At 56.4% G+C, this 17537-nt stretch overlaps 1 protein-coding gene across 2 annotated transcripts in view; it reads right to left on the bottom strand.

The window, feature by feature from the left end:
• The window catches only part of LOC144943222 (cysteine-rich motor neuron 1 protein-like), a 40030-nt gene that overhangs the window by 9815 nt on the left and 12678 nt on the right, over window positions 1-17537 (bottom strand). Inside the window, exons 2-10 of one of the 2 annotated variants that reach the window (XM_078870519.1) lie at window positions 13480-13734; window positions 11398-11518; window positions 10866-10984; window positions 6291-6473; window positions 5710-5907; window positions 2088-2216; window positions 1723-1879; window positions 893-1014; window positions 313-522 (exon numbers count right to left, since the gene is read on the bottom strand). In XM_078870519.1, the coding sequence (XP_078726645.1) occupies window positions 313-522; window positions 893-1014; window positions 1723-1879; window positions 2088-2216; window positions 5710-5907; window positions 6291-6473; window positions 10866-10984; window positions 11398-11518; window positions 13480-13734 (1494 nt within the window). The remainder of the gene's footprint in view (window positions 1-312; window positions 523-892; window positions 1015-1722; window positions 1880-2087; window positions 2217-5709; window positions 5908-6290; window positions 6474-10865; window positions 10985-11397; window positions 11519-13479; window positions 13735-17537) is intronic. The other variant, XM_078870520.1, reaches the window with a different exon arrangement.

Raw genomic sequence — 17537 nt, 5'->3', positions numbered from 1 at the left:
AAACCTATTACTATTGGTGGCCACTACGCCCCCCCTCCTTCTGGAGCTCCCTTCCCAGGCAATGCAATCTACCCCCCTCTCCTGCTTTTCAAGTCTTCCTCTACAATCCCCGTGCCTTCAGACCCCTTCATCGCTTCCGTTATCACCTCTTCTCTCGCTCTGTCCATCCCCCGTTCCCCCACCACCCTTCCCTCGTATTTCCGTGCCGAGAGACGTCCGTCACGTCGTCGTTATTGCGACGACGTGACGGACGCCGCCCGCCACGGGGGGCGCACGACGAAAGCGAGCGTTGCCGGAATTCGGCGACCGTACCGGCGCACGCTGGGCAGCAGTGTCCTTGGCGCAGCTCCGGCGTGGGGCACCGTGGCACGGGACAGGCGATGAGCGCGCACATCTCGCGCCCGCCCTGGCAGTAGCAGTCGCGGCAGCCGTCGTGCCAGCTCTCCCCGTCGGCGTAGCGCCGCCCGTCCATCGACGTGCACGAGCCGGTGGCGACCGGCGGCGCCGGCGGCCCTGGAGCGACTGGAAAAAAAATTATTCGGAGGTTACCGGGGATCGAGGCCGTAGACTCGCTACATCTTGAGAGACCGGTTTGGTCACGGGCGGCTGCCCCAATTCGAACCCGGCATAGTGCTCTCGCCTTCGCCGACCCGCGCCGACCAGCGTGGCGAGGTACGTTAAAATAACCTCCACAACCCACGTGGCACGGAGGTTCCAGTGGGTCGCTCTGAAGCCAAGCCGCAAGCGACCGCAGACCCCGGGCGTCGACCGATGACGCGTCGCAACCTGGCGCCGCGGCGTCTCGCATCGGAGACGAGAGGGATTTCGTCACGGGCGTCACACGTCACTGCCAAATCCGCGTCGTCCCCTCGTGGTGAAATCCACGTCGTACCTTTGCACCTGCAGAGCAGGCAGCCCTTGCCGTTCTCCGCGTAGCCGTGGAGGCAGAACTTGTCACACACCAAGTCGGGGCACTTGACGCAGCGGCAGCTGTCGCAGCCATGCTTGTTCTTGCTGTGGATCGCAAACGCACCACACACGCACGCCGCGGAGGTCAAGGGGCAGCCGCGTGGCTCGCTGGGCATCGATGCGCAGTCAACAGCAATGCCAGCCCAGGCACCGCCGAGATCCGGGGTTTAAATCCGAGGTTTGGCCGTCCGTGATTAAATCGGGTTTTACGGTCGTGTGGCGAGCTCATTGTCTCAGCCCAGTCATCAACAGATACCAAAGAATCTTTAACCTTGGTCTTCGTCACTTCACTTGGATTTTTCCTGATACGAGAATGCAACGTTCTGCTTCATTCGAACAATGCGCGGCAGGTGCGGCCAGCTGCTTCGTGAAACGAAAGCGTCGCCCGATTGTGAGATGTGGTCTGTCGATCGCGTAACCGACTACACGCTCACACCTCGCATGGGAGCGACGGCCGCTATGCATCGTGCGACTCCCGATGCTGTGGAATTCATTACGCGGTGATAACGCTTTGAAAATATGCCTTTCGAATGCCGTATGAGAGGACTCCTAACAGATAGCACGACTGGAATATAATTTTGGGAGAGGAAAGCGACAATAAAAATACCGGCCATCGCGTGGACCTGCACCAGCAGGCGCCCAGTCACCTCGACAGGCAAGACAGACACGGGCACCCGGCAAACGCGCAACGTTGACCCAACGTTTCCCCGACGTTCCCCGGAGGGACGGCACGCGGCAGTTCGGCGCGCTCACATGTATCCGTAGGGGCAGCGCTTTGCGCAGGCGACGTGGCGACACTTCTTGGGTTGCGGGCGGCACTGGCACACCTCGCAGCCGTGCCGGTCGGTGGCCATGCCGTGGGGGCAGTCGAGTCGGCAGCCCGAGATGACGCTGCGGCAGTGCTCCGCTTCTGTGGGACGGGGGGGCGGGGGACAGGCGGGTGGGGGACATGGGGAGGGGGGTTGGACAGGCGAGGGGGACAGGCGGGAGGGGACAAGCGAGAAGCGAAAGGCAGAGGGGGGGGGGGACAGGCGGGTGTGTGAGTCGCGTCATTGGCACCGTGGACGCGCGGCGGCGTCTGAGCGGCCGTAGCCGGGTGTCGGGCGCGCGTGGCTCACTGGTCTTGCAGCGACAGGTTCGGCACCCGTCCGAGTCGAGCCAGAAGCCGTACGGGCAGCTGTCGTCCGTGAGCGAGCAGCCGAGCAGCGGGGAGCAGAGCGGCGGGCGGATGGTGATGAACGTCGGCTCTGGAAAATGAAATAAAACCCGTCACGAGCGGCAATAACCCTAAAGTCTCGCGTCCGTTCCATTGCACAGAAAATACAAGTGAAGGCGCATACATTTGTGTTGCTAATTACTTATTCCACATGCAAATCGCATCGTGGAATCACATGAATGTTGCCAGCCTAGCAGCACTAAACAGACACGTCATGAAAGTTATATTTACTAAGCGTGGATTTAATATTACTATATTAATATTACTATATTAAATCCACTCACATGGCCTGAAATTACTCTGCCCCAATGAAAAGCAATTTTTTTTTTATGATTTAGGGTTGAGATTCTCTTAAGGAATCAATTACTTTGCTACCTGTGAGGTGGCAATGTAGCACCTCACACGGCTGCAAGGGGTCAGATGAACTAATTAAGTGCGATTTGCACGAAGAAAAAAATAATAAAAATGGAAAATACAATCAACGAGCATTCGAACCGCATCTTGTTGGCGAGTCGACACATCACTGCGACGCCGAGCATGTACGCTCGGTGTGCACGCGAGTAAACCGAAGGAATTGTCCCAGAAGGTCGCCGCGTCATCATCAGGGGCTCTGAGAAGAACGACCCCCGGGCCGGCAGGCATGGACGCGCTGTGCGCAGTCCCCCGCGTGGATGCGCTGTGTGCGCGTGTGTGTGCGTGTGTGTGTGCGTGTGTGTGCGTGTGCGCGTGTGTGTGTGTGTTTGTGCGTGTGTGTGTGTGCGTGTGTGCGTGTGTGTGTGTGCGTGTGTGTGCGTGTGTGTGCGTGTGTGTGTGTGCGTGTGTGTGCGTGTGCGCGTGTGTGTGTGCGTGTGTGTGTGTGTGCGCGTGTGTACGCGTGTGTGTGCGTGTGTGTGTGCGTGTGTGTGCGTGTGCGCGTGTGTGCGCGTGTTTGTGCGTGTGTGTGTGCAGGCACGCGGCACAGCTTAGCCCTGCTGCTGCTGCGGGGCGGGGCCAAAGCCAAGCACAAGCACACAAACACGCACACACAAGCACACACACACACACGCACACACACACGCACATACACACACACGCGAGCTCGCAGAAAACACACCCGCGCTTGTACGCTCCTCTCCAAATAAAGCGCGTCCAATTACTCTCTCCCCCCGCCCCCCCCCCCAACGCTAACGCTGGTATTTGGGCGCTGGTTGCAAATGCCAAAAAAAGGGGACCTGTTTGTGTTGTGCAGTTGCTGTTGGTTATGAGAATGTGGTTTCGAGACCGAGGCTCGGCCACTTAAAACTTCCTGCGCGGAAATAGGCGGAGGACTGCGGAGCACATTCGTTCTGCTCCCCCCCCCCACACCGCTGGACGCAAAGGACGGGAACCTTCGAGATCCAGAGCGTCTCGCACTCCGCGGTGAGCGGGCGGAGCCTCCGCCGCGCCCCCCCCTCCCACTGCCCCCACCGCCAACAGGAGGCCAACCCGAGTTCACACCGGAGCGAATTAATAGTGCTAGTGACTGGCCACTTTATGAGTTAAGAGAGCCCCAAGAATGTAATATCGTCCACGGGATTACGTCCTATGATGGGTAGGTTTTCAATAAGCTCTCGAGCCTTTTGGCATTTCATTAAAATCCGCAGTTGAAATTGGCCGAAAGAGTTACACACTTTCAAAAATACCATCATATCCCTTTCAATCAATCCGAGCCCATGGCAGCGCCAAAATTAACAGCACTGAAATAGCGTGCGCACTATTCTATTCGGTAGGGAAAACCAAAAGCGCTGCCACCGCGACCACTACCGCCGCTGCGGCCACCGCACATCTCTCAACAAATTCCCCCGAGCGTGGCAACTCGGTACATCTTGTATTCCGGGAGCTGATGCGCGCGGTGCCAGCACAGAACGTCAACAGCGACCTGGCCGCCCCACGGCCCTCCCAGCAATGTCACCGGACAGTATGCATGGACACATTTTTATTCAGTGGCATCACGGAGAGCGACGGAGAGCGAGCACAAGGAGCAAAAGGCCGCTCTCGTGCTGTGGCGTTTACCATCGGAAACTTTGCTGGATCATCGAATAAGAAAAAGGCACAGCGATGGCTAAAAATATTCTGGCAGCGAGGGTACAAGCGTCGTCCTGATGTTTCGTGCCTTCTGCTGCGCTTGTTCCTCTCTACTCCGACTCACAAGATACCACCGTACGTGCTCTCCGCCCAGCACTTCCGATGGGCGTGTGAGTGACTGTGTGAGTGAGCGTGTGCGCGAGTGAGCTTGTGTGTGTGTGTTTGTGAGTGTGTGTGTGTGCGCGCGCAATTTTTTTTCTCTCGCAAAAAATGTTTCCACTCGTGCTGCCAATAAAAACCTCCCCAGCTGTGAAATCTGGGTCAGAACTCGGCAAGATCCCGCTGGAAACATTTTCGGACTGACGGGCGGGTGTGGGGGCAGGGACCCGATGGCCTTTTTGAAAAATCCTGCCCCAGCGAGGGACTCTTGAGGGTCAGTGCAACCGGCGACGCGACGAGAGCGGCGACGCGGAGGGAGTCGCGCGTGCGCGCGCGCTCTTTGGAAACTATTGCGAACGCTCCGGTGGATCCCAAGCCAGTGGCTTCATCCAGAATTAGCCGTGCAATGTTTTGTGCCCAAAACAAAAGGGCTAATTTAGCTTCCATCTAATTTGGCCCCAGCCTGGCTATAAACAATGCAATCTATTTTATTCAGGAGCCTATCCAGAAAAAACCTTGATGAACTACGTGCGAGCTCTGCGCTTGAGTTACTCTCATTCACTCATTCATTGATTCGTTCACTTGCTCACTCACCCACTTGCTCATTCTCCCACTCGCTCATCCATTACCTCACTCATGAATCCGATCTATTGCTCATTCATTCACCGATTCACTCACTCATTCTATCACTGTCACTCACCCTATCATCCATTAACTTATCCACTATCACTCATTCAGTCAATATAACTAAATCACTCACATTGCACCACCCAATTACTCACACATCCACCCTAATACTTCCATTTACACTGTCACTCATTCACCCTGTCATTGACTCACTCATTTAATGGCTCACTCAGCTATCAAATCACTCACTCGCGAAATCATGAACTATATCACTCATTTGTACACACACCGCACCACTCGCCATTCACTCTCTGGCGTATTGACCTGTTTACGGTGGTGGTAGCAGTGGCAGTAGCTGTGGGGGTGGCAGTTGTGATAGAGGTAGCCAGTGGCAGCGGTGGTAGTGGTAGCGGTGATGGTAGCGGTGATGGTAGCGGTGGGGGTGGCAGTGGTAGCAGTGATGGTAGTGGAGGTGGCAGTGGTAGCGGTGGTAAAGGGGGTTGCCAAGGTGGTAGCGGTAGCGGAGGTTGGTAGCGGTGGTGGTAGCGGTATGGGTGGCAGTGGTGGAGGTGGTCGTGGTAGCAGTGACGGTAGCGGTGGTGGCAGCGATAATGGTGGTGGTAGCGGCGGCAGCGGTAGCCGCGGCAGCGGTGACGGTGGTGGCGGCGGTGGGGGTGGCGATGGCGGTGCCGTACCCTCGCAGACGGGACAGCACTCCCCCGGCACGCGGATCGGGTTGAGGCAGCTCTGGCCGCACGCTGTCGCGGTGCAGTGGTGCTCGCCGTTCACGCACTGGCAGAACGTGCAGTCGTCCTCGCGCCACCGGTCCCCGTGCGCACGGATCTGCCCCTTGGCAAAGCAGCCCGCGGGGTTGCTCACGGGGAAGACGGGATCTGTGCGGGAGGGCCGAGGTGGAGAGAGGAGCGAGGGGGTGTCAAGAAGGATGATGAAAACGTGGGAGCCACACACGAGCAGACCGACTCTCAAAGCGCACGACGCAGGCTCTGCCAACGGCGTCCCGTCTCCTGAACTTTGTAGCCACAGAAATCGGCCAGACCACGGCGCGTGGAAACCAACGGCTGATCCCGAACGACCAGTGATGCCCTCTCACCGGGGGTTCATTCCCATCCCCCCCCAAAGACACCAGATGAGCGGGGAGGGGGAGGGATGTTAGGGGAAGAATTTTCCGGATCTCGGCCTCACACAGCTCCGGCCGACTGAGATGCGACGAGGAGGCGGTGCCGGCAATCGCCCTCGCACACGGGGCGGCACTCACCCTCGCACACGGGGCAGCACTCGCCCACAGGCACGTAGTAGCGCTGGCACGCGAGCGCGCCGCACTGCGCCGAGAAGCAGAAGGAGACGCCGTTGTGGCAGCGGCAGAAGCGGCACGCGTCCATGCGGTACATCTCCCCGTCCGCGTGCTCCATCCCGTTAAACGTGCACGACGACCTCGTGTCTGCAGGGGGCGGCGGGCGGCGGGGTTGGCGGGTGGGCGGGTGGGTGGGTTGGTGTGTGGGTGAGTTAGTGGTGGGGTTGGTGGGTGGGTGGGTGGGTGAGTCAGCGATGGGGTTTGGTGGGTCGGTTGGCGGATGGAGTTGGTGGGTGCGTAAGTTAGTGGTGGGGTTGATGATGGGTAAGTCAGCGATGGGGTTGGTGGGTGGGGTCGGTAGTGGGTGGGGTTGGCGGGACGGGGGTGGGATGGGGAAACAGGGGAACACGTGCTAAGCAAGAGATGCGGTCGATGCTGGCAGCCCGCCTGGGGTAAATGGGGCGGGGGGGGGGTTAATGGCCGCACTGCAAGGATTTAGCCGGCGCCAGTGTACAGCCAAGTGAACCGTGGGCCGCTCGTGCAGGCGACCGAGTTGTGTTATGAGAGTGAGCCGAGAGCGTAGCCACGGGGTATGAAGCGATCGGCAGGGCCCCATCAAGTCCCAATGGGCAGTCCAGAGTAGAGCCGCGGGGACTCATGGCCGTGCCGCGTAACGGGTCGCGCCCAACGCCCCCCCCACCCCGGAGTCACGGTCACTCACTTCAGAAGCGCGACCCCTAAAGAGCACCGGCCACCCCTCTCTACGAAGACATTATCCACTCCGCACGTGTCACGAGGAGGAGGAGGAGACGCACGGGGAGAGGGGGCGTCGACATCTCTCGGCACGATCGAGGCCCTCGACCCCTCCGCGGGTTCGAGCGGCCGCAGCTCGGCACCGCTCGAAGTTTCCGGCCCGTGAGCCGACACGGAGTGAACACACGTCTGTGGTTTGCCACCCTGCTGCCACATTCCTCGGCGCCGCCTATTTCCGAGGCTCGTCTGTGGATGAGGCTTATATTTGGCGTGGCCGATGCATTTTATTCCTCCGCTATATATTTTTGTTTCCCGCGCGTGCGGCTGCCTGCGATGAGAAAGCGCACTCTTGTGCGTTCTCGGCACGCCACCCACTTGCCGTAGCCTTACCAAATCTCGACCGTCACACGCGAGCCCCCCCTCCTCAGGAGGGACGGCCACAAACTGACCCAGTGCTACGAGCACGTATGGGCGCAAAGCCACCAATGTGCGACATATTATAATGCACGGTACTTTCTTATTGAAAATTCATAACTGGCACTGTACTGCACAGGAGGGGTGGAAATTGTGCATCGTCTATCTGCCACCGCATCTCAAAAGACCAACTGGAAGAGCTGTGCGGTGCAAAATAATTTGATCGAGATTTTATATCAATAAAGAGGAATCATGGGACCTCCTTTGCCAGTACCAAAATATGATAATAGGTTTTTTCCCCTTTTTTCTGGCAACAGGTGTTAACATTTGATTTGAAGCTTTCGTGACTGCAGGAATTACTCTTTGGTTCTTTTGAGCCTCGTACAGCTGTACACCTTTTGGCGTCCTCTGGTTGGAGACGAGGCTCAAAAGAAAGCTGTCTCTGGTGTGGACCAATGCATATACTATCAGAATATGTTTTTTGTTTGCATTCTGACCGCAGGCATTGTGGTTAATGCAGACATGATTCCTTGTAAAAAGGTATCAGTTTGGTGTTTTAACATCTTGACACCTGTTTTGTTGCCAGAAAAAAGGGGAAAAACCTATCATCAATAAAGAGAAAGTCTGTCACGGACAGAGGAATTGAAAAGTCTTAAGCCTTGGATTAAACAGGAGCAAGGAGTCGATCGCTTGGACGACTGGGGGAGGGAGGCGGAGGCTAAAAAGCCACAGAGACGAATGAGCGACCTCCCACCGAGCGAAGGCTGTAGAGCACGATCCCTTCGTAAATACGCCCCAATGGAAGTGCGCAAAAAATCTCTTCATCAATTGAACCATCACTCACATCGAGGCCCTCTACCCAGAGCCAAGCCACCCACGAATTGCAACAAAAATGTCTCTGATGTTCAATTCCTGCCCAAGAGGCATGGGGTGTAAGCATCTCCGATCTACCGGAGCAGATGTGAATGATCGCCGAGATTTACGCGAATCCACGAAACAGGGCCCAAAGTGAACGCTTCCCTTGGCAGGGGGCCACCCGCTAACGCTGAGCGGCTGATGACATCATTATTTTTATTGAAACATCTTTCCGCTATTTTTTTTGTTCTGATTTTAAATGTGCCAACAAAACCCTATAAAAAAATTTGCAGGAAGGAAAGTGGATGTGTGCCAATGAACAGAAAAAAAATTGTCCCTGGAGATTTAGGGTCCGTGAACTAAAGATAAATTATTAAATAATTCCTTAAGTAAACCTCCGATGTGTTACACGGCTGAGCTAATAACAGTTGCGTGTGCTTTTTGTTAAATGATTGAAACAAAAGATCTGTGCGGCTCGAAATCACTGCCAATGTCCTGGACGCGCTCGGGGACGAAGCGTTGCATCAGACGCAGAGCAGAGGCTCCGGCGGAGACTGGTGCCACCACCACCACCACCTCCCCAATGCACACCCAGCTTCCACCCCCCCCCACCCCCCCCCCCGCGTTGGCGCACGCCGGCGACCCGGCGCCTCGTCGGCGGGGACGGCGGTTCGCTCGACACCCCCTCCACTGGCTCTGCTACGAGGCGATTGGTCGATGGTGGCACCAGCGAGCGTCTCGCTGTCTTGGCTGCGCAGATATACGAGCGCTATCCCCGTCGTGCGGGTGGTGGCTTTTCCCCGGCTTCTCCGGTCTCGCCGCACACAAAGCCAAACGAATCAAACCCACCCCCCCCCCCCGACGTAGCGGGACCCTGTCCCCGGAAGGGAACCTCGCAACGCCGCCACCATTATTGTTGTTGTTGTTGTTGACGTACGGGGAGGAAACACGTGCGCACGACTGGCAGCTGGACATGGAGCGCTCAAAAAATAAAACAAACACCCCCCAGCAGCTGCAAGTCACAGCTTGGGCCGAGCGTGTGGACGCCGAGCGGAGGGAGAGCGCGCCCCGGGGAGCGGCCCCGGGGCCCCCCCTGCACCCCCACCGGATTTTAGCAGCTTCCTGCGCAAACACGTCCAAGCGGCACGGCGGCCTGCCGGAACCGTGCGGTCTGTTTTTTTTTGGTTGCGCGTTTCTCTTTAAATTTCGCGTTGGGCCTGGGCGCCGTGCCAAGCGGTGATCCCAACACGACTCCGTGCTCGGTCGCTCGCCCTTTACTCCCTGGCCCAGGCCAGTTCATCGCCGGCGGGGACGGCTCGTATCCGCGCGGGTTGGCATCCTGGTTGTTTTTGCACGGGTTGCCAAACCGTGGCCGCTGGTCCACCAATGTGAAAAATCGTAATGATGCCGACGTTAACGGGCGGCGAGTGCCCAGCTGTGTAACGTTCCTCAAGCGAAGCGTCCCCGTGCGTCATGCCACGCGAGGGGAGATATCACCCCGGGAAGTTTCATGCAACAGACCGAACGTTCTCTAACGATGACCCCAACTGAGAAAAATGGACGGGCAACTAACCCAAGCCCGGACTTAACAAAATCCAAAAATCCTCACCTTCAATCTAGCCTCAACAATAACTTTAGATTTAAAGCTTTCGTGACTGCAGGGATTCATATTCTTGGTTCTTTCGGTAAAGTCACGTAGAAGGGAAATAATAAAATAATAAAAATTTTACAATAAAATTCTCACGACGCTTCGATTGCAACACAAGCAATCATCATCAGGTGTGAAAACCACAGCAAGAAATTTGAAAAAAAGTGGCGTTTTTATTTTAGATTGTGCTTAAGAGTATTGACATCAATACTCTCGTGAAATAATTAACAAACGATTATTATCCTTGCAGCAATTAGTCATGAAGAGTGGAAGGTATGGCACACTCATTTGCAGAATGATGTCAAAGTCACCCGGAATGTGCCCCCCCCCCATCTCATCAAATCTCAGAAGCCGAGAAGTGGTGAGCCTGGCTTGTGCTTGGGTGGGGGGTTACCATCGTGCGTAACAGATGTTATAGGCTGCTGTGGGACTAAGTAGTCAGCAGAGGGTAGTGCGAAAAAATCCATCGTTGTACTGTGCTTTGCTCCAATGTCTATGCTCGCAACCTTCACGAACCCACACTGACCAGCCCGGTAAAAAAGTACGATTGCGTAATCCCCATGACCCACACAGCATGGCAAGGTGCTCATCCAGCAGTGGATTAGCACAGGGGCTGTGCATGTGTCCACTGCGTCACATCGCCCCTAAAGTCCCATCAGAACCGTTCTGTGAGAAATAAGAAGGACTTGCCTTATGGATAGATTGGTCCCCACCATCAGAACGTGGAATTTCCAGAGCTGGGTTTCAGGCCAGAAGATTTCACAAAGATCCGCACGCGTACAGTTTCCCGACGCCGCGGAGAGCATGGCTCTGTTGCCGAGTGTTGCCGTACGTTGCCGTGCGTTGCCGGCCCTGCGGCGGCCCCTTACCGTTGGCGCACTCGTACTCGTCGCAGCAGCTCTCCACGCTGCCGTTGCCGTGGGCGACGAGTCGCAGCACCATCCCGGCGTCGCACGTCGGCTTCTCGCACAGCACGGGACACTCACACCTAGAAGAGGCACGTGGGGGGGCGGGGGGGGGGGCAAGCGGGGGGTGGGGGGGGCGTCACGGCACAGCAGGGTCAACACCGTACAGTGACATGCGCGCCCGGGAACAGGGCCGCCGAGCCAACGGTGGCCTGGGTGGCTCACGAGTCGCGGAACTGAGCCACCCGGAGATTGGGTTCCAGGTTTCAGCCACCAAAAATGGGTCGTCGAATCCTTTATTTAACCAGGGGAGATGACGTCAAGCCACGTGAGAAACACGAAACACTACAGCCTCTTTTGTAACAGGTTACGTGAAAGACATCAGCCCATTTCGCCGATCACCGGTATGAAAAATCCACTCAATCCGAAAGCCTAGCGTAGGCCCGAGCTCGTTCATTCTCGGGAGCCGAGAGACGGGCAGCGGCGCGGAACTCACCGCGCGGGAAGCAGGCAGCAGCCGTCGTGGCTCTCGGTGCCCAACGCCACGAAGCTGCCGGGGGGACACGTCACCTCGGGCACCGAGGGGCAATCCTCAGGGATGCAAGTCTTCCCTCGCGCTGCAGAGACAAAGATCCCCCCATGTAGCCGACACGGACTGTTGGGGGCGAGGGCCCACGTGAGGCGGTGCTGTGGCCAACACCGCCACCCCCCAGGGCCGCCCTTTTCTCTTCCAGTGCCGATGTTTAAACACCGCGCCCCGGATGCTATCTTTTTTTTGTTAAGGCCGAGTCAAGTTTATTTTTGTTTAAGCAGTTGAGAACTCAAGAGCCCAGAATAGTTTGTGTTTGCTTGCGTGACTGGGGGTCATTAAAATGACAAGAGCAATAACGTACAAAAAAAGTATGGCAATGAAGCGAAGAGAAATCAGAGCAAAAACAATTTGAGAGATCACTCGCCGTGGTTGGGAATTCAATTCTGATCGCTAGGTTCACAGCGCAGCGCGCTAATCACTGTGTCACTGCTCCACCTTCGTGCCATGCGCACGCCAAACACACACACAGCCGTGTGGGTAATTCCAAGTGTGACAGCCGCTAGATTCGACCTCTCGGCGTGGCAGTTGAAACAATGGGGAAAGTTTCTCAAATCCCCGTCAAGCAACGCAAAGGGGCTCACCGCACACAGTCGATCGGCAGGTTCGCATGCAGTGGGGTAAAGTGTGGGTAAATGCCACGTCTTCCGAGACATCTGGCCGGCGCTGAATAGAGGGCCAAAATACCCCCTGGTGGGAAGGAGGTGGGGGGGGTCTCTGTTGCTCCCTTTACTGGAGGCCCTTCTGCCAGCAGTGGCGGGAGCGAGACACTGCAGGGCTGCGCCTTTGCCATTTCACCTTTGACCCAGCGATGAGTAAACACAGTTGTGCGGGACGCCGCGCGTGGGCGTGTGTTTTATGCGCGAGCTTGCGTCCGCGCGAGCCGTTCTCTGAGAGCCATGTGGGGTCCTGACGGGTGCTGGTGTGGGGTGGGGGGTGGTGGTTATGAGGGTGGGGGCCGGCTAGGAGGGGTGGGGTGTAGGATGAAGTGCACCTCCTCAATCTATTAAAATCCATCCCCCCGATTAGCGGCGGCCATGAATGTGAAACGGGAATCAACATGCGCATGTCGAGAGCGCGCTGCTTGCTCTGTGGGAGAGGATGAAATTAGACAAGGAATCTTTGTGCGGTGTTTTTTTGGCTTTTCCTGCCACAGTCCGGCATTGGCAGTTTTGAAAGGGTGGCCTCTGTTTATCCCTGGCTGCCAAGAAACCCATCGTATACACATTGGCGCTTGATCTCATTTTCTACAACTGCCCAAAACATTTTAAGTACTGGATGTAAAAAAAAGGACTGAGGAGGTCTCTGTGTTTCTTTCGTACACTCCGGGTTGCGCTCCTTCACATCGTTTAACCTCCTAAAATAACAATGCGACAGCTCCGTCACGTGATCGCAACAAAGCATGGAGGACTTTCAATCAGCATAGGACAACCTCCCACTCAGAAACAAACTCAACGACGTGCGTCAATAACACTTGTGCGGGCTTAAAACAAAGACAGATATGTAGTAATTGGTGAAGTTTCAGACAACGTGCTGACCACGAAGGGGATTGAGTGGAGCCTCACCAGAGTGAAGGGGTCCAACGGGGGGGGTGGGGGGGGATGAGTGATGAGTGCGTTGGGAGCAGGATTGACAATTGTCGCGCGAGTCCCCATGGGTCAGTGTCCCCGCGGTGCGTAAACGAACGTCCGTGACAGCCAATCACCTTTGGGCACTTGTCGCGACCACTGGGCTTCATTTGCGTACGTTTATCAAGGACTTGTCATTGCGTAGAGGTGGAGCGTGGAGATGGAGGGGGTCGCGAGCGGACAACGGGCTACGTCGAACTACTCCCCAAGACTTCCCCCCCACCCCACGCAGCCAGAGCGACCACCAAAAGCCAAAATGTGATACGATGGCCCGATCACCCGCAGAGAGATCGGCACCCATGGCCGGGTACAACATCCCGGCGGGAACCGCCGCGCCGCAGCCCCGCCGCTCCCGACTCACCGTCGGACCGAGGAGCGCAGACGTGGAGGTCGCAGCAGCGGCCGGGCGTGCGCTGGGCCTCGGCCACGAGCACTCGCACGCCTCCGCGGGGGCAGTCGGGCAGCGTGCAGCGGGCCGGGTCGCACTCGCAGCGCGAGGGCAGCGCGCAGCACTCGCCGAGCGGGACGTGGCCCAGACGCAGCACCGAGTCGATGGGGCACACGGGCGGTGGCGGCTGGTCCTCGCACACCACGTCCAGGCAGTCGGGCGGAACCTCTGCGCGAGCGCGGGGAGGGATGGAGAGAGAGGGGCGGACGCTCAGGCGGTGCCGCCGGGGTCGCTGTCGCCTCCCGGGAATCTCGGCAACATCGCGGGCCAATATACCGCCTTGATATCATCACCACCGTTATTTGCTGAGCATTATCGTGATCGTTGTTATTTACTATGAATCAGCTTAATACGACTCTCATCATAAACTCCTTACATCATCATCTTTATATCATTATCATCATCAGTTACTTTGCAAAATCATTATCATCACCTCCTTAAATCATCTTAATATCATCATCAGTTACTAGTTACCAAGCATCAACTTACTATCAATATCATCATATTGTAAGCGTCTTTAACAGCCATGATTACTCCACTGCTGGATGAAGCCAAACAGTAGCCGCTTGCGCATCACCGAGCGGGTTTCACTCTGAAAGAGGCGAAGCCATCACGGGCACAGGAAGAAACATATACCGCTGTGCTGCTGTCTGTGGGCGTCGGGAAACACGAGAGACCAGAATAAAGTGCGATCAGAATGGTGGTGGGATGGGTGGCTGGTGGTGGTGGTTTCGTGGAGTAATTGCTGTGTTGACATTTGGAGCCCTTTTGGCTGCATCAGCTGGACGTGACGTCCCGTGCCAGTGAAGGGCCCCCCACAACACGACACCACACGACTACTTCTGGAATCACTCGACCCGGAGGTTGTTATATTTTTTTGCTCCCAAATTACAAAGTGACATCTGAACCGGACCCACGCCGACCAGTGCGGTGAAGTACGGTCAAGCAAGCCCCATGACCGACACGGTGCGTGGCACAGGCAAAGTGCAATCGTGTCATAAAATATGGTATGACTTGTGAGATATTAACGCAAGTGAATTTGTAAGTAATATGCATGTCCCTAACGGGAAGATTCTCAAAACATGCCCCACAGAACCTCCTGCTACTGTCCATGTCATGTGATGAATGGCCTTCTGCAAACAACGCGTGTCTGGAAAAAAACGCAAAGTAAAATCAATCTTCAAACATGAGACGCAACACTCAGGGAGACCTGGGTATTTTTGAAAAGTGACATTTTTGGTTCTATTAATTAAGTCGCGGGCCATCAGACGACGGAGCGATTGGCAAGCGAACGTGGCAGAGGGTGATGCAGCAGCGTTTACAATATGCCGCGAGGGCCGAAACGGGAGGCTCAGGTGCGGAGTCCAAAGGTGAGCCCTGTCCCAGGGGAGTGACCTCACGACCCGGGGAGTTCCGCGTGTCAGCATCAACAACAATAGCAACAACAATGGCAACGACAACAATGGCAACAACAGTAGCAACAATAACAAGAGAAACAACAGTTGCAAGCCCACCAAGTCAGCACATGCGGGACTTAATTTCTCACTGAGCTGTATTTTTGGGTCAGTGGTAGACTGGAGTAGATGGTGCATAGCTAGAGATATACTGGATGTGGTGGGCAGCAGACGAGAATTGGCGCTCTGGCAATTTCCCCTTCGCCGAGTGAGCAGAAATCTCGCGACCAAATTGAAAGGAATTAAGCATAGGGTTGTCTTCAACCAGCAGTGGACAGAACGTGGGCCGTGATGATTATGGCATTGGTTGTTCTCAACATAAGGCAGCTGAAATGATGCAATGTGTTTACTGAATGGAGCGTAGGAGGGGGGCTAAGCTCCACCAACTGGGCCAACCGCGATCCCACATCAGACCACACTCACCTGGCCTAATCACTCACCTGGGGTGACTGCATTCACCTGGGAAACCACTCATCCCGGCGAACAACACCCAAACAAGCTAACCGCAACTTTAAGGGTGTGGCCAGAGTGAGACGTTGTGACAGCAAAACTAATCACGTTACAACAATAATAATTTACAGAGCCTTGTCAAAGGCCTCCTCAATGCCATTTCAGTCCCGGGTGTTGTTTGGCTGGTCAGTGCGGTGGTTAGGTGGGTCGGCCAGGCCCAAGTCAGATATCAACTCGGGTTACAAGGTTCATGGCGCAGTGCCACCCTAACCATGACCAACACGCGCACAACAAGCTTAACTCGCATGGAACGCTCGAACAGGACCGACCATGCAGCTGCTGCGGCCTGGACAATTCCTGGCAAATTTTAGCGCGCGGGATTTCGTAAACCATTTTCAGAAAGCTACCTCCGTAAACCTACTGCTGTGAACCGGCACTTAGCGAGGTGTGGACTCGCGCCGTTGCGACATCCCCTGGGCGTTCTCCCACCGCCGACACCTGCGAGCCACTCGCAGTACGTGGACCGTGGCCGCGTCTCCCGGGGCTTTCAGGCGCAGCCACAGCCGGGCCCCCACTATCTGCAATCACACGGCGAGTCGGAGCTCGTGACGAGGACGCCCGGCACGGAATGCACGCGATGGAGGGAAACAGCCGTGCTAAGAAACGGAACTCAGCTATTTTTTTTATTACTACAGAGTGTCCCACATTCGTCTCTACACAGGCACGTCCCGCTCATGGTGGCCTTTCTTGCGTGGCAATAAAACAATAAATCGATGCACGTCTGCAAACCTACGCGAGGTGATGTCAGAAATTCCTTTCACCCCCGGCCTCCGGACTTGGCTTTGGGAGGGCCTTGTAAACATTGGGAAGTTTGGCCGATTCCACGGACGAGATTTCGGCATCGTGTCGTGGTGAACCCTGGAGAAATCCCCTCATGCGTACAAGGCTGGATCCTGTACCGTCATCGATTGGTCACCCAGCGGTCCATCGCAACTGACGCGTACCCTGACGGCACCGGCGGACGACTGCCGGGTACAAGGAACACCGCTAGCGAGGAACCGGCCATGCTGAGCGACGAGGGGGCGATGGCGTGACGGCGCCAGCGCTCTCCGACACGCGGGACGCGGCCGGTTAGGACTTTAAACGGTCGCCAACCGCAGCCGCCAGGCTTTTAAAAGTACAAATTCAAAATAGATCGGGAAACACGACCTACGAATGCGTCCAGCTGGGCGCAGCGAAGGACACACCGCGGCGCGTCGATGCGCTCTCCGTAGCGGCTGTGTTTACGCGACGGGAGGTTCCATTGGCGTCACCGCCATGAGCGCTGCGCTCCCACGCTGCCAGGCAAGTCGCCGAGTGCCCTGCCATGACCCCGCGTCTCAACAGAAATGTCACGGTCGCCGGTTCGCGGCTTCCATCGAGAATCGGTTCAATGTTTGGCCTCCCGCGGTGCCGTACTGACGAGCTCGTGTTTTTTGCTGTCTCGTCCGCGAGCTGTTGCTGACGGAGGACAACGATCACCGAGGACAATCGCCGGTGGGGCCCGAGCAGCTCGTCGGGATCGATGTTCGTCCGACGGAGGGGCGACATTCCACGGAGCAGAAGTCGCTCTTGCCGAGCCGCTGCGGTTCTTGTCTCCGGCGCCGACATCAGCCAAATCAAGAAGCTCAAGAAATGTTGAAGGCAAGAAGGAGAGCCCAGGAAAAGCGCATGCTGACGTCCATCGCTGAGAGATCTCTGTCTACGCTCGTTTTCATCCGAATCCTTCTGCTTGAACGTACCCGCGGGACGTCACGCCGCGCTCAAGGTAACTCTTTGCTTGACCAAACGAAGGCAGTAAAACCCGGGGCACAACATTCACGAGGGGGCGGCCCCAAGCCTCCCGAGGCCACTGCGCTCCGACCAATGTGGAACTCGCCCGCTGCAGGGGCCGCATTGACCGCGGCGTCGAGAGGGGGAACTCGCCAGTAACGAGTGGCACACCCGACTCTGCCGATGGGACCCGGAAGGTCGAAACCAATCCAGAGGTTGGCATTGCATTTCAGCGTGGGCACCTACAAGTCTTGT

The sequence above is a fragment of the Lampetra fluviatilis genome, chromosome 30 (genome assembly GCF_964198595.1).
Source record: "Lampetra fluviatilis chromosome 30, kcLamFluv1.1, whole genome shotgun sequence".
NCBI classification, from domain to species: domain Eukaryota; kingdom Metazoa; phylum Chordata; class Hyperoartia; order Petromyzontiformes; family Petromyzontidae; genus Lampetra; species Lampetra fluviatilis.
The sequence above is the reverse complement of the archived record's forward strand: the minus strand, read 5'-3'. Positions and strand labels throughout refer to the sequence as shown.